A 16,358-nucleotide genomic window follows, 5' to 3' on the forward strand; every position below is an offset into this window, starting at 1 on the left:
ATGGTGTTGTGCCTCAGTTTGTTACCTTGAGACTTAGGTGTAGGGAGAGGACACAGGCCCTGTTCTATTGCATCAAATGACTCCATTGTGAAGAGAAAGATTTTAATTAAAAGTAGGTTTAAGATCTGTACAGAAACGAATTCATTCAAGAATTCAAATACAATGAAAAAGTGTACATCTTTCATTGGAAAAAAAGCTGAAATTCATCAATTTGCAGATTACATTTCTTACAGGTATCAGTGATAATTACATTATGATAAAAACAGCACCAAATAGACACTGACCATGCATCAGAGAGGGAGACATACAAAGGCACACCACCCAAACACATTCAGACACTCGCGCACGCTCACACAAACACACTCACTCACCTAAAAAACCCATTCATTCCTTCTCCCTGTCCACAGTGATATAGGTCTATCTTGTAAACATTGACAAACAGTATTTGTCATTTAACAATTCTATGAAGGATAGTATTTAAAACTTATCAAATTGTTTTTAAAAAAGTTATATTTAACTGCTGTATTCATGAAAACTTGAGCTGATCTTCTCAGGTCAAGTATCCTAAATGTAGCCCAGTCTGTTTTTCAGACTCCTGTTATCAGTGATTTGTCCATCTGATACCCAAAGCCACGTTCCATCCTGATTTGTCCCAACATCCCGTCATGTGAACAGCATCCACTGGGTGGAGAAATCCAGCTGTATCATAGAGTCTTCCTCTTAGCATCTCCTCCCTGGCTTTGACTGACATCTGGACAGGAATAGTACAGTTCTTGAAATCAGTGAAAAGCAGTGATAGACAAAAAAAAACAACACGTATTACAGAGATTAGACGACAGCTGAAATGACTCCATAAAAGGCATGCTACCACCAACAGACAAGCAGGGAACAGAACAGGACCAGACAGAAAAAAGACAACCTGAGACAGAGAACACCAGACACTTGGAAAGAAAAAAAGAGGCAGGAGAGGGAGTAAATGGAGCAGGCTTTGAGGGTGGAGGAAGGGTCAGATTTTACCTGAGAAAGCGAGCTGCAAGTGAGGAGGCAGAGCAACCTGAGACCCTGACTGGAGACTCTTATACAGATCTGAGGAGACAGGACAGGGGAACAAGGAGGGAAAGGGAGGGAGGAACAGATACCAACAAAACAGGGAGGGGGAAGTGTGAAAAAGAGGGAAAGACAGATGGGGGATAGAAGCAAGATGGCACAGAGGTAAAGGACAGCCAAACAGAGGAGGTAAAGAAAGACAAGAAGTGTGAGGCCAAGTGAGTGACAGGTGGGGAAAGTAACCAATACAGGGTTGAGAGAAATTTTGGGAAATGAAGCAAACAAAATGGAATAATGTCAAACAGGAGAAAAATCACAAGCTTACATCTGACACACAGTATGGTGATAAAACAAATGATGCTCTGACATACAACACAAAACAAAGCCTACACAGGAACACCTGAAACAGACAACAGCAGCACAACATACTGATGGTCGCGTACACAGAGTAGCTGTTATTTACAAATATCTAAATATTTCAATCAAACCAACTGGACTATATTTTTCCATATTTTACTAGCGTATTAGATTTAGTGCCAGTCACCAATGTTAGATGTGTCTGTGGTGCATATTTAAATGCCATCTGTATAAAGTATGCATGTTTCTACCCTGTGTTCACCACTCACTCTGAGTCAGGGTAGAGAATGATGCATTGCTACTGGCTGCGGAGCCGCTGGCTGCCGTACTGGAGCCTGTTGTACCCAGAGGAGGCAGGTTTAGCAGCGGGGGGAACTGGAAGGACACGGGGACCAGGCCCCCCAGCATCCCAAACCCCAGGGGAAGAGAGGAAGCTGAGCCGAGCAGACTGCTGCTACCTGCTGTGGAGACCTGTGTGGTGGAAAAGGCAGAAAACTGTTTTGCAAAAGTTCTAGACATTCTGTCAGGAAACATAGCAACTTTTTTCCAGGCCCTCTCACATTTATGTGATTTTTACACTTCACCCAAATCACAATAGCATATTTCACCAGGAGTGGAGCAAGTACTCAGATCCTTTACTTCAATATAAACAACAATACCACAATGTAAATGTATTAAGTCCTCCATGAAAAACCCTACTGATTTTTTAGTATTATCAGCAAAAAGTATCAAAAGTAAGCCCTATCAGTATTATATGTATATATGCAGTATTTTAGAGGGAAGTCATTTTACCTTCTATGCAGTGTATTGCTACTGTCCGGTAGTTTAACCTATAATAATGTAGGATGTAGTATTTTTTTTCTCATAACTGATCATTTGCAGATTATATTCTTGATTAACTGATCAGTTCATGTATGATATGTCAAAAAATGTGAAAGAAACTGAAAAAAAAAAATCAAATAGCTTGTTTTGTCCAGCCAACATCCAAAGACATTTAGTCTACAATGATGTCACACAGAAAATAACCAAATCATTTAAATGGAAAAAGTGGGAACTTGTGAATTCTTGACATTTTTGTTGAACAATTAATCAATTATCAAAATAGTTGCTGATTAATTTTCTGTCAATCAACTAATGGATTCATTTCAGCTCTATAATTGTACTATCATAATAATAAGTGATCATAGGTTTTGTGTTTGAAACCTGACTCCACAAAGTAACTACAGCTGCCTTTGAAATGTAGAGGAAAGGTATCAAGTAAAATGGAGATACTCAAAGTGCAAGTATCTCAGATTTGTAATTAAACACAGCAGTTAAGTTAATGTAAGTAGGTACATTACACCACTGCTGCTCGTCTCTACTGGTCAATATTTAATTTTTGTTGTATTAGCCACAGTGTGGAGTGTTGTGGCCCACTGGATGTGTCAATATTGAACATAGAATATTTCAGGAAACAGAACTACCATGGTAACATTGGCTGTCTCTCTGTCTACTTGTTACACTTAATACTGTTCCAGAATGAATTGAATTTACAAAGAAAAATGATCTTGTTCAGTTCATGTTTAACTTCAGACTGAACTGTCTTGGACGGAATGCAAAACAATGAGTAGTTACCCAATTCATTTTCTATCACTAAACCTGAAACAGAAGCACTCTGTCCCTTCTCTGTCAGTTTTCTTCCTGGAGATTGATTATAGCAAACGTGAATGATCAAATGACTGTAAGTGTGCTGATTAATGACGCATTTGGACAATGAGAAGCACACACTGCAGGTGACTAATCTGGACATGCTGGCAGTACAAACCTGTGGCAACTGAGAAGAGACGGATGGTGATGAAACAGACGCGACAGACTTGGCCCCCTGAGGTGTCCCACTCCCTGGCCTCTGACGCTGGCCTGGGTTGGCAGAGGCCAATGTGGGGGAGGCACTGGATCCTGAATGCTTGCTTATGGATGAGGTGTTAATAAGGCTGGTGTTGGTGGTGCTGTTGTTGGTGGGGGTCTTCTGGCTGCCTGGAGGAGTGTAGCTGCCTTGCCCTGGCTTGGTTGCACCTCCTTGGGCACCTGAGAACTGCGGGCGGAACCCTGCCTGGGTTTTGGGAGAGTACTGATGTATGGTGGGGGTTGCCTGAGACCTGGGGCTTTGAGAGATGGAGGGTGATGCTGAGGTGGTGGTGGTGACAGCAGGGTTGGGCGTACGGGGAGTGAGTTTGACGATAGGCGGGATACTGCTGTGTGTGGACTTGGTGAGAGTGGCGTGCATAGGGGTGATGAAGTTAGACTGAGGCTGGGGCTGGGCCTGAACTCCAGAGAGCGTCTGGGAGAGGGAGGGAGAGGGGGAGGATTTACTCTGTGGGGTGTGGGGCAAGCGAGGCGCCTGGAAGATTTTGGGGGTCATGAGCGAGGGTGATGAAAGGGTGTGTGGCCGAGACTGAGGCGATGTGAGGATGAGAGCGTCACCACTGTTGGCTTTATTATTATTGCTGCCTTTGAGGAGGCCAGACGGGGGAGTGGAGATCCCCGTCTTTGATCCTGGGGGCACAAGTGGAGACGCGGTGGGTGGTGGGCGTGGTTTAGGTGGTGACGCTGAGGCAGGCATGTTGGCTTTTGCCACACCCAAAGGTCTCTGAGTGTTCAAAACTGAGTGTCTGTGCGCCTGCGGCGTGCCCTTGACAACCCCCATCCCATCCACCCTCACTGAGGGCAGAGAGGACGTGATGGAGGAAGGCCGAGACAGAGAGGTGGAGGAAGACGAAGAGGTAGAGATGTAGTGAGGTGCATTGGAACTGGGAGTGCTGACGGAGTTCTTTTTCTGCTGCTGAATGAGTGGCGAGGCGTGGAGGGAGGAGGGGTTGGTGGCTGCCTTGGGTCCATCTGGGGATGGGGGGCTGTCCCCCTGGGCCAGACCCTTGGCTGCATTGCCAAGGATGGCAAGGGCCTGGGAGATGGAGTCCAGGGAGGGAGCTGTCAGTTCCTCGTCAAGGGAATCGAGACATATAGGCTCAGACGGTGACTGAGGTGGTCGCTTGGCAACCTGGGCAGCAGGGGAGGGAGTGGCACCTGCTGAGGGTGTGGGCCGCTGAACCCAAACAGCCTCCTGGATATAGAGATTACACAAAAATAACATTTACACACGCTATTTCATAACCTGATTTTACTCCTTGTGGCACTGAAGGATAGGTTTTCAAGTATGTCTGAAAATTAGAATTATTATTTGTAGCTGCTCTTATCATTCCTCCTTTTTATATAAGCTAAAGAGAGATCCCTTTCTAACTGTCTTTCAGAGGAGATGGGGGCTAAATTCATTTATCCTGTCTATTCAGTTAAACTATTCTGTGCATTTTAAAGCTTAACTGAAGCTATTATGAGACATCAGCAGTCTGAGTTAGACAAGTCTGGTGGCTATCTTCCAAAGTCTTTTTATTTCCCCTGACAGTGTTTCCTTGCTGAGCTGTGGTGGTGGGATTTTAAAACAACAACAAGAACAAATTTTGGACTAGACTTGTTTAGTCTGACTCTGACTGAATATTAGAATGCATTTTTACACAAGGCTGTAGATACGGTCCCCCACCATGGCCAATATAGAAAAAAGGAATGATTTAAGTGAACAATAACTCTTAAAAACGTGAACCTATCCTTTATTGAGCTTGTATGGCAGCTTTTGACGTTTGTAATGTCTGAGATCAGTGTTGGGTTTCAGATTAGTGTCTGTGCTAAGCAGCCATATAATAAGCGCAATAACATACAAACAAAAAACACTAAACCATGTAGGAGCCCAGCTTCAGTGAATAACACTTTGAATGCATCGATTTTAAAGCACAAATAATTAAAAGTCTGACCTTTGGCTTGGCCTTAGGAGTAGGGACCATCTTTTTCTTTGCTCTGGGGTGAAACAACACAACAACAACAAGTGAGACAAAGCTTAAATATCAGTCAGTTATGAGAAAACTGGTGAACAATAAGTTAACATGACTCACGTGTAGCCTGTGAGGTGACCGTGAGCCATGATGCTTTCTTTGAACAGCATCCTGGAGACAAAAATTAACACGAAGATGTATTAAAACCAGAAATATTTGTGCAGTTAGCAAGTAAAAATTAGGTGGGCTGCAAAGTTCAGGCTACTGCTGAAGACCTACAATACGGCTTGGAATTATTATAAATACTCATAGCAAGTAGACACACACACCTGGCCTGCATCCAGCCCTTAGGCCAGAGAGGTTTAACTTCAGTCTCCATGAAGGCTTTGAGGTAGTCCTCTAGAGACAACGAGTTCTTGCCCTCCAGCTCGTAGCAGCCCAGCTTCACCCGCACCAGATTACACAGCAGTGACCTGGAAAACACATACTGTTATCCTAATGCTCATTCACTACAGTGGGAAAAGTGAATGTGACCATTTTGTATATTTAAGGCCACTTGCATAAGAAAAATGCGCCTCCTTCCTCAGTGAAACTGACCTGAGTTTGTCGTCCCAGACAAACTTCTTTCGAGGCCCCATCACCCTCTTCCCTGGTTTCTCCTCATCATCATCCTCTGACCCGTTTTTCTCTCCCTCCTCAGACTGTTGCCTGTGAACACAGAGAGAAATAATATGATGTGTCAAATCACCTTTATGTGCATGGAAATACGTTAAGAGGCAAACAGACACAATGACTGCGACAATCTGAGCTGCGTTCAAAATCACAGCCTCAGCTGACTCAAGACGTGTGCTTACTTTGCCACTTTAGCGATACAGTCCATGTTGTACCGAGCAATCTGCTCTGGCATCACACTGCACACTGCCAGTTTCAGCTTCAGCAGGGGTGTTCGAAGACGGTCATCCTGGGCGACATGGATAAACACAGTCAGAAATCTCACACACACATATGCTGGGCGGCACACTAACACGCTAAATATAGAATCAGATAACAGGCACACAGCCAGCAGACACAAGAGCTGCAAAAACAACGATTTAGCTTCTGCACAGCTACATTTAGACACACCTGCCAGCTCATAGGCTCTCACTACTGCTTATGGCTTGTGAAATACTAGAGAACATAAACCTACAAGCACCATTTGTTAATCAAATAAATTTGACAAAATAAAAATAGATCATTCTACGTTGGTTAAACTCTTCATGTTACCAGACAAACCAAACACACCCTCTACCCATTCAGTCCTGCAGAGGACAGATCAAATGTCCTTTCAAAACTGATAAGTGATGAGCAAACTGCAGCAAGCAGAATTCATGGTTTGACTTAAGAGTCGAAAGACGATTTTTGGCCTCATGTCTAATATAACATTAATTACTCCCACTCACCTGTATGTTGAGGCTGAGCTTCTTAAGGCGTTTGAGCAGAGCTTCTTTATTGCAGGGCACGAAGGCCTCTAGGTGAGAGTAGACGGCTGAACGCACCTCTGCAGGCTGCTCCTGAACCTGCAACTCAATACTGACACACACAAACAAATAGGCACAACAAAGGGAGATTTACATTGATTTACATTTGTTCACTTATACCAGTCTGGAAAAGTCAAAACCTGAAAGGTTACTCACTCCAGTAGGATGTTGTTCATATCCAATGTGAAGAACTTCTTTCTGCCTTCTTCATCAAACAGACGGGACGCCTGTGACAACAGACAACTGTTACTATCAGACAGACTTAAACAATGTCTCTGTTGAGCCTGTTCATATTTCTTAAAGAATGCATCACAGACAACAAACTGACGTGAAAAACAGGTGAGGTTATCAAAATCTCTCACCTGCCTTTCTCAACTTCCCGTAGACTAAAACACTGGTACACACTTGTCTATACAGCCATGTCTGTGTTAACAGCCACCTTATCTATGTGAATTTATTTAACAGAAATGTATCCACAGTGATGCTCGTCTTTCTGGGGGCTCATTTTTAGTTACATATTTTACATGACTATTATAAATGTTAGTCTTGATGGTTCAATCACATTTCTGTTTAATTCAGATTTTGAGGTATTTATCTGCAATATATTGCCTGTAACTCGTTATCACTATTATCTCGACTAGGACACACTTGAAACACAATGAGACTTTCCTGGTTAAATAAAAATGAAAATAAAAAATGTTTAACAAAATTTAAAGCCCCCCTTTGTGATTTCTATCATGAATATTCAAACTCAAATGTAATTTTAACTCTACAATATGTGATCCAGGGTAGTAGACCTACCGCTCTCAGGTCTTCGATGCGCTTTGTAAGCGGGCCTGGGAGTCCACTGGGCAGAGGAGGAGGGTTCATCACATTACCCTGTGACACTCTGCTACCACCAGCTTTATGTCCCATCCCAAAGGAGCCATTCTCTCCCTGTGCTGGACTGGAGGGCTGAGGGGAGTCCAGCATCCCAAAGTCCAGGTCACCCATCATGTCCTGCAGGATGTCGTTATTGGCTGAACCCAGCAGTGACATCACAGCCGGGTCAGCACTCAGGTCGGCCATGCTGCAGTCATTGTTGCCAGCAGCCTTGGGGTGAGTGTTGAGGAGCGCACTGTTGGCGTTGGGCACTTTGGCGTTGGGCCGCGGCAGACCGGCAGCAGCCAGATTCTTTTTGCGCATCTCCTCCTTCTCCCTGGTGAAGCGGCGCAGCATGTTGGCCAGGTGCAGAGAATCCTTCATCAGCTTCTTCCTCTTTTTCTTTTCTGGCCGATGAACATTCAGAGCTGAAACTCTGCCAGAACAGAACAGGCAAGAAGAAGAAAGACATTTAACCAACTAGCACAGGAATTAATCTGTCATGATTAACTCCTAAACTGACAAACTTGTGAGGGTGAGTGGTGCTGATGGGAAACCATCACACATCTGACTAATTACACATCAGAGAACTTCTTGTTTCAGTCCATACGATTGCAGTTTGAGAATTTTTAACTAATGTGCACCTTTAACAGCGTTACCACGGAGACTGCTGAAAAGAGACACATACAAAAACATACAAAAATATTTATAGAAAATAAAAAATACTGGAGAAATTCTTAACACTCACCCAGGCTTTGGTACTTTATTCTTCTTGGGTTTCTTCTCCTCCAGAATTCCACCATCTTGCTTTTTCCGCCGTTTCTTAATCACCCGCTCCTCACCATCTTTCATCTTCTACAAATGAGTGCAAAAATGTGGGCTAATTAGTGTGGTATAACACCAGCAGCCTTCGGTGCAGAACCTGTTCTACTGTTCTTCACTGACATAACTGACCATATAAGCGCTTCTATTTACAGTATGCATGTGCAGAGAAGCAAAAACCTACCTTGAAGTGATTATCTTCTTTGCCTGCATTCTCTCCCTCAGAGTCAGACGCGGGTCTGAACTGCAGAGTGCCTGTGTTGATGTAGAAGCCTCCATGTTTTGTGGTCAGAGACGCTGGTACCAGCTCATCATACTGAGGTCAGCAGAGAAGTAGAGTTACTGTTAGTTGACATTTTAAGCCAAAACAGAAAAATCGAGATCACCATAGATTTTGGGTAAAAATTTAAACTTGTAAGGTTTGCAGGGGCACACACTTTGGAAAATAATTCATTTTAAATAACAAAGTCCAAACTGACTAACTATTGGATGTATGTATGTGTATTTTGGGAAAAAAGAGAACTCACAGCTTCTGAATTGTCTATGAAGGGGTCAGTCTCATCATATCCATATCCAATGTCAATTGAGATCCTGCATCCTGTCCTTTTTCTTCTTCTTAGAGCTGCCACCCTACAAACAGAGAGAAAACACACGGATCAAACACCTTTCTGAAAAAATATCCAAAACATCCAAACAGTAGAAGCTGGAACAATATATTCAGATATCTTGAGATTACAACACTTACATATTTGTTCTCAAATTTCTTGGCCAGCTCTTCTACCTCCCGCCTCTCCCTCTCATCATCAGCAAAGGGGTCATTGGGGTCCAGGGGAGGAGTGAGTCCTTTAGGGACTGTTGAACCTGCAAGCTTTACCTGATGTAAACAAGGAAACTGGATCAGGAATGAAACAGAGGCAAGAGGCTTTTGATGTTTTTCTTCATAGAGTGCCCATTTTCACAAACAGCTGTGAACCTCATCAGTGAGATTTTCTTAGCAAGCTTGTCCCAAGTAGCACAGCTCAGCCTGAGAAAACAGTTGTATAATGCCTTCTGTGGCTCTGAAGCTATTTGAAATCTGAGAAAATAACTCTGACAATGTCATTAGGGGTTATATTTAGTTGCGCTTGAAACATGAAATTGAGAAAAGAAGTCTGCATTTAAAACTGAGGACATGAAGATTGAAACATGTGGGGTTTATGTTGAGTTCATATCATATTGGAGTAATTGTAAAAAAAAAAAAAAAAAAAAAAAAAAAAAAAAAAAAAAAAAAACCAGGATTCTGACTTGTAAATAGTGTTCACATCAACATTCAGGCCATAATTACAACTGAGAGGCTTGTGACTTTTCTGAAAGCTCTGATATATCCGACTCGGTGTTTTACAATACAAATATCAAACAAGTAGGGCCACCTCCCATCAGCCAAAGTCCAGCGTTCAAGGTGATTAGACTCTAATTTAAAGGTTATGGTCTTATATTATCAATACACAGCATCTTAAATCCTCACTCAACTAGCTCTGAAGTCACACAACTGTCTTGACTTGTAAACATCTGCAAGATGTTAAAATTGAGATATTTCTAATCTCTACTACCAAGTCCATGTGAAGTGAAAGCAGCATTAACCAGGAACAAAGAGTCAAACAGAAGAGGAAGATCTTGCCTTTCTGTAGTTTCTCTCATACTAGGGACTACAACGCAGGTTATTGCACACACAAGTCCCCCAATTTTAAGGAAATGCAAAACTACATCACTTGATTTCTACTTTAACATGCAACTTTCCATCTGCAGCACTAATTGTTTTAATTAACCTGTGCAAACTTTGGCCACGAGTCATAATAAATTAAACGAGTATGAAAAGAGCAGTCGTTGAGTGCCTTATTAACACTACATGTGCACAATTAACAGTCTTAAGTGACTAACAACATCTGCAAGTCTGACATCTCAGTCCCACAGCCCAAAAAGAGCTGAACTGATGCCAGGTTAGGCCCCTCCTGCTCATATCATGGTGCCTACTGTGTCTCTGCTCCCTCCTGACCTGAGTAAGAGTTGAGTGGACCAGTTCGCCGTAGTTGAACTCGGCGGACCCTCGGTCGTTCGGCTCGGTCAGCGGGAGGTTGAGGCGGACGGTTGGTTTCGTCTCCCCGGTCTCGGCGTCGCCTCCTTTCGTGTTACCGAACAGACCTCCGCAACCTCCTGACCCCACCGCCGCGACACTTCCACCTCCATCTTTCCCAAAAGTGATATCGACGGCCTCATCTTCGCGGCGGCGTTTCTTGCTGGACTCTGGGGTCGGCGGCGAGGTGTTGAAGGATGAGATGGTGACGAACGGCACTTTCCTCGGCTCTGCCATTTGACGCTCTCCGTCCGACGACCGGGCACGCAAAACGGGGAGCGCCACGCTCCTCTGCCGCTGGCTGGGGAGCTAAACCTGGAGATGGTCGACAAGTACAGCTAGCTAGTAGCTCTGCTAGCTAGCTTCCTCGGAATGACTGCTCCAGACAACACAATCACTTTTATCTCTTCTCAGTCCGTTTTAATCCATATAGTACGATCCCTGGTACGGCCCCCGTCACCTACGAGGGACTTAAACAGTAAGAAATCGCAGTTTTGAGAGCTTCCATGAAATTGGTGGTTAGCTACCGCAAGGAGGATTCTGTAGTAGCCATCTTGATCATTATTATCATTATTCAGTGGCTGGGCGTGCGTATGAAAAGAAAGCGGAAGCCGGGGAGAAAAGGAAACAGTGTTTGTCCAATGGCAAAGCAGAAACACGCCCACCTGACAGACTAGCGCGAATATGGAGGAGATGATTGTTCCACACAGGCGGGACGCAGCTCCACTATTTACTACCAGGAGATATTATATTTTTCGTGGGCTTTCTGCCTTGATTTCTCATAAAATCAGTAATAGATACATTTTATTATTCATACTCCCTAAAGTATAAAAGATGCACTTTTTTAAGAATGAAATGTAACCATCTGATGAATTCTAGGACTTAAATGTGTTAGCGTGACCGCAAATCGTGTCACTTTCGCTATGCACGTGTAGGCTATAGATCGGCGGTAGGCAAACCCGTATTTTGCATAAATCTACTGTAAATAATGTAAACACACGGCTCATGTGAATCCAGTACCTTGTAACGTCTGCTCATGATAATAAATGATTTGCATCGCACATAGACAGACATGCTGATTTTACACCCAAAGGCAAAACAATAGTTCTTTCATTCAATCATGAAAGAAGCAGACGTTATTTGTTGTTCGTGAATGTACACACACACACACACACACACACACACACAAATCACTTGTTCTTTTGTTGTACTATATTATCTAGTGATTTAGTCAAACTTAAATGTCTGAATTAACCCTTTGGTTGTACTGAGACAAAAATAGTCAGTTTAAAGGGAGGAGAAATGGAGTCCACTGTCACGGCAGGAGGAGTTTAAACTGTCTTGTATTGTATAGTGTCGGTAGAAGTTTTGGTCACAGCAGACCATTGTACAACTTTAATTTTTCCTGCTGAAAATGATGGTGCAATTCAGATATTTTGTCACCCTTAGTGGTTGCATTGATATTGTAATAAGAACATAGAGAACTGGACAATAGGTAGATTCAAAAACAGCAGCAGGTATGGATCAAGCTGCAGTTACAGGTAAAATCTCTTGGCTGGCCCAGCCATGATTAGCTGGTTGGTTATGATTCCCCTGACTCAACATTAGTTTAACATAAGTGTTAGTGTATTGTATTTCATATAACTTACACAATAAAATTATGGAACAGAAAAAATGATTCTAATTATGGTTATTCATATACATGTATCCCACAAATTAAGTGGGATAAGTGTCTTAACATTTTTTTTAAAGAAACCACACTGTACACACAACCACACTATACCATTTCAACCTGTCTCTTATCAAGTCATTCCTGCAATTGCAATTTGATAGTCATTTTAGTATTGTTATCAACACAAAAGCAAAGCCCCAACTTGCTATTTAGATACACATTTATGATACAATGGAATGGAATTATCTTGCTTTCAGCCCATTCTGTCATGTATACAAACCAGTGCTTGTGTTACATCTTAAAATTGATCAAGAAATAGTCTCCAGATCCCATTGTTCTGCAATGTGCTCTAATCTTGCCCCATTAAATTTTGAGCTTAGTGTTTTTTAAGGCCTATGCTACATTTGAGGTCAGATATTTTAAGGAAAATATGTCAGTTAGTAGGTCAAGTCCCCTGGATGTGATAGTAACCATATGGAAAGCACAGGAGCCCAGTCAGAATCGTGTCTTACCTGTGCTGTACTGTACATCTGATCACCCAACAAGATGTTGTATGACTCATTAAGCACCCTGCTGTATGATAGAGGTCCGCAGCACTGCTCCAGCAGTGATAGCTCAATTATTCTGATGATTATCACTACAATTATGATTTATGCATTGCACCCAAATGATTAGCTCTAACTCTTCAGATTGGTTTTTATCAGTTTTCCTTCCCATTACATCTTAACCAAAATTTACCACAAAATAAATTCTCCTGATGACAATGGTATTGAAGGATTTGTCTTCATGTAATATGCTAAACAAGGTAACAATGTGTGTCACAGTACAAGTATTCTTTATTGCAAGAGTCCCAGTTCCACTGGCTTTGACAATTAAGTTGCATTAGAACTATAATAGTGACCCTGAGGAAATATCAAATGAATCAACAAAGTCAAAGTGGAAAAAGGACTTTTATTGTTGCCAAAGTCACTGATTTAAGACCAGTCAGAAGTGGCACCACCCCAGTCAGATGCCTGGGCAGTAGGGGCAGTGGACCAGTCCTCTGTGGCAGGCTGAGTACTCCAGTCCTCTGCAGTGGGGAAAAAGCAAATTTAGAATTGAGAGGAAATTAACTTACATTGTATTAACTTTACAGTTCACATACACCCAGCCAAATATACTTTACCTGTCTTGACAGCTGCAGTTGCTGTAAAAAAAAAGAAAAAGAAAAAAAAAGAAAAGAAAAAAAAAAAGATCAATATAACAGTTAGTTCTGTGCAACAAAACAGTAGCAAACCAAATACAGTTATAAAAGGTCTGGGTAAATGTGAGAATTGATCAAAATAATCTTACATGCAGGGAACTGCTGGATGGGCACAGATGGCACAGCCACACCCTCAGACCAGTCAGCTACCTCAGGCTGAGCAAACTCAGCTGCAGGGGCGCTCCATTCACCCTGGAACTCCTCCTTTCCAACAGCCTTCTCAGCAGCAGCCTGCTCCTCCTTCTCAATCTGCAATGAAAACGTGTGCATCAAGTATGTAAGCTAATGTGCATACACTCCGGTAACCATTTTACACAACAACATCAAACCACTGTACATTTGGCAATATGCCCTGCATCTGTCTTACCTCTTCAGGGTCCCTGTAGAAGTACAGATCTGGCATGACCTCCCATGGGTGCTCCCTGGAGATGGTTCCCCTCATCCTGAGAACCTCCCTGGCCAACATCCACCACATCAGACCCACAGAGTGGTGACCCTGAAACACAGTTAGAGATCAGTCATGAACAGAGTAAAAGCCATCAGGTGCCATTGTGTTGCCCTGTTCATATCTACAATGACCTAAATAAGTTTTCCTTTTGTAGCAAGACCTCTACCTGTCTCCCTCTGCGTGGTTCAGAAAGAAGAGGTTAAAGGTCAGGCGCATTTTTTTAGCACACATCCTACACCCCGCACTGCACAGACAGGACAGTGCCGGGCTCTAACAGTGTGCAAAACACAGGGATTCGCTATGAAGAAAAAGGCAGAATTGGTGAGTGTTCTATTCAGCTGGTCTCACCTTGTTGTTACAGGGGATGGCAATGTCCACGTATCTCAGTGGGGAGTCAGTGTTGCACAGAGCAATGGTGGGGATGTTGACGTAGGAAGCCTCGGTCAGTGGCTGATGGTCAGCACGAGGGTCTGTCACAATCAGGAGGCGGGGCTCCCTGAAAGCTGCCTGGATCTGATTGGTGAAGGTACCAGGGGTGAAACGACCATGGAAGGTGGTGGCACCGGTGGCAGAGGCAAACTTCAGAACTGCTCTCTGAAATGGGCAGACCAAAATAAAAGTTATACTTCAAAACTCAGTTAAACCCTAATGACTATTTAACTTTAACAAATTGAACTGTGGCTCAGGTCACTATCAAACCCCAGTCATGGGACAGCCGTCCTCATGGTGTTAGCGAAAACCCGGCCCTCTTACTCTTGCACACTTCCGACACCTGAACACTGACATCAGTGCCCGGCTTTAACAGTGTGCGTAACATAGTGAATGTACTGATGTCCCACTGCACAGGCAGCAGTCACTACAGTCTAACAGGAAAATGATTCACAGTGTTTAACTTTACCTGTCCAGTGTTCCTGGAGGAGATGACACACACATCAGCTGGGTTCTCAATAGCAACAATGGCCCTGGCTGCCAGCAGCAGCTTCTCCCAGGTCTTCTTCAGGTTAATAATGTACACACCTGGAGATAGAGGAAGAAGCCAAAAGCATAATTATCAATATCCATTCTAACTCTGCGACTATTACTTTAACCCGAGTGACTAACACCAGTGAAGACACTCACCGTCGCTTTTTCTCTTGTAGACATACTGCTCCATCTGGAAGTCCAAGTTGGTGCCTCCCAGGTGGGTTCCTGCGGCCAGGAACTTCAGCACATCCTCCTCCTTCATTTGAAGGACATCCAGACCTCCGGACATCGTGACCGCTTTCCCTGCGTTACGAGTTTGATGGGAGAGCTGGGGGGAGGATGAAAAGCATTGGTCACATTGTCACAGCAGGTTTGTGTCAAAATATTATCTTACAGTGCGATTAGTGTTCAGTTGGGATTTCAGACCGGGATAAATTGCATTTCACTATGCATCAAACTCTTTGGGTGTCACAAATATAGAATTGCTTTTCCTTATTCTGTACAGGATTGCAACGGTACACTAGTTATAAAACTTTAAACTAGTGAGGCCTTGACGTCTTGCTAAAAGGCACTCCGGAAAGGGCAAGAGGTATTAAGATAACCGGGCTATAAGTAGCTTTTACAAACGTGAAAGTACGATGTACATCAAATGTACACCCACTTCGCTGTATTCTTACAAATAATAGATGAGAATTTTAATTTTATTTGTCTAAGATGCGACAACGGAGTCTGATCAGTGTAAAGCACGAGAGGAACAGCGAGATGAGCGCGTGTCAGCAGCTAGCACGTTAGCTACGGGCGTTAGCAGTGTCTATTCTGTGATGATTAGAGACGATAAAAACACTACAGCCGGGGTTTGTGTTGCCCTGCTGTGTGGTTATAAAGTAGTTTATCATTACTTCGCATCCCTGGCGGGTTTTAAAGAGTTTATTACTAAAATATAACAGGTTAAGACTCACCACGAAACAACGCCGTATGGAAATCTGACCACACGGTGAAAAAGAGAGAGCTGGAGGAAATGACGTAGTATTTATACCAAATTTCCAAGCGTGTGATTGGTTGATTATTGTGACTCGAGTTTGATGTAGTTCTATGATACGGCCACTAGGTGGAGTTGTGCCCCATACGCTGTAATGACAGGAGCAGACGGTAACCAGAGGTCGGACCACGGGTCGGATGAATATCCCATATTAAGACAATGGAGATGGAAAGACCATATTAAGACAATGCTGAGACGCTGGACTCCTCAGTGAAAGACTGACCTGTGTTGCAACTATATTTGCTAGAGATAAAGAGTTCCAGGCAAAGGTACACAATGACACATCAGGTTGAGAAATTATTTCAATAAAACGTGTCTTATGTGCAGAAAGTTGAGTATGATACTGTAATCCTGTGAGGACACTATAAGCCTTCAGAACATAGAATTGGTGGCGGGAGGCTGAACAGACAAAGGCAGGTATA

The 16,358-nt window shown here is 43.2% G+C and overlaps 2 protein-coding genes and 1 non-coding gene across 3 annotated transcripts; all 3 read right to left on the minus strand.

Moving 5' to 3' along the window:
• Positions 1–96: 96 nt before the first annotated feature.
• Positions 97–11,615, minus strand: ubn2b (ubinuclein 2b). Its single transcript, XM_018698561.2, is given in 18 exon segments — positions 97–751; positions 1,018–1,086; positions 1,674–1,875; positions 3,209–4,501; positions 5,244–5,286; positions 5,382–5,432; positions 5,591–5,734; positions 5,859–5,969; positions 6,116–6,222; positions 6,701–6,830; positions 6,935–7,005; positions 7,580–8,075; positions 8,388–8,494; positions 8,646–8,777; positions 8,989–9,045; positions 9,047–9,091; positions 9,207–9,335; positions 10,494–11,615. Coding segments are annotated over 18 exon segments (3,549 nt in total). The 5' UTR covers positions 10,809–11,615; the 3' UTR covers positions 97–704.
• Positions 11,616–13,174: 1,559 nt separating this feature from the next.
• On the minus strand, positions 13,175–16,010 carry rpsa (ribosomal protein SA). The gene is made up of 8 exons (XM_018698559.2): positions 15,857–16,010; positions 15,054–15,225; positions 14,833–14,951; positions 14,283–14,528; positions 13,854–13,982; positions 13,576–13,735; positions 13,409–13,429; positions 13,175–13,312 (listed from the first exon to the last, which is right to left on the minus strand). Exons 2-8 carry the CDS (start codon positions 15,184–15,186, stop codon positions 13,218–13,220), a joined length of 903 nt encoding a protein of 300 aa, XP_018554075.1. The 5' UTR covers positions 15,187–15,225; positions 15,857–16,010; the 3' UTR covers positions 13,175–13,217.
• Positions 14,608–14,747, minus strand: LOC127143048 (small nucleolar RNA SNORA62/SNORA6 family). Its single transcript, XR_007814215.1, has one exon. It is a non-coding gene; the product is annotated as a small nucleolar RNA SNORA62/SNORA6 family (small nucleolar RNA).
• Positions 16,011–16,358: the final 348 nt, after the last annotated feature.

This window comes from Lates calcarifer, linkage group LG11 (assembly GCF_001640805.2).
Source record: "Lates calcarifer isolate ASB-BC8 linkage group LG11, TLL_Latcal_v3, whole genome shotgun sequence".
Taxonomy (NCBI): Eukaryota; Metazoa; Chordata; class Actinopteri; family Centropomidae; genus Lates; species Lates calcarifer.

Bases quoted from the DNA above. Each gene is read 5' to 3' on its own strand.
- rpsa (XM_018698559.2), bottom strand. From the start codon at position 15,186: ATGTCCGGAGGTCTGGATGTCCTTCAAATGAAGGAGGAGGATGTGCTG. The intron at 13,983-14,282 runs GTGAGACCAGCT...ACTGTGTTTCAG, and splicing joins CCATCCCCTGTAACAACAAG to GGTCACCACTCTGTGGGTCT. The intron at 13,313-13,408 runs GTAAAGTATATT...TCCCCACTGCAG, and splicing joins AACTGCAGCTGTCAAGACAG to AGGACTGGAGTACTCAGCCT.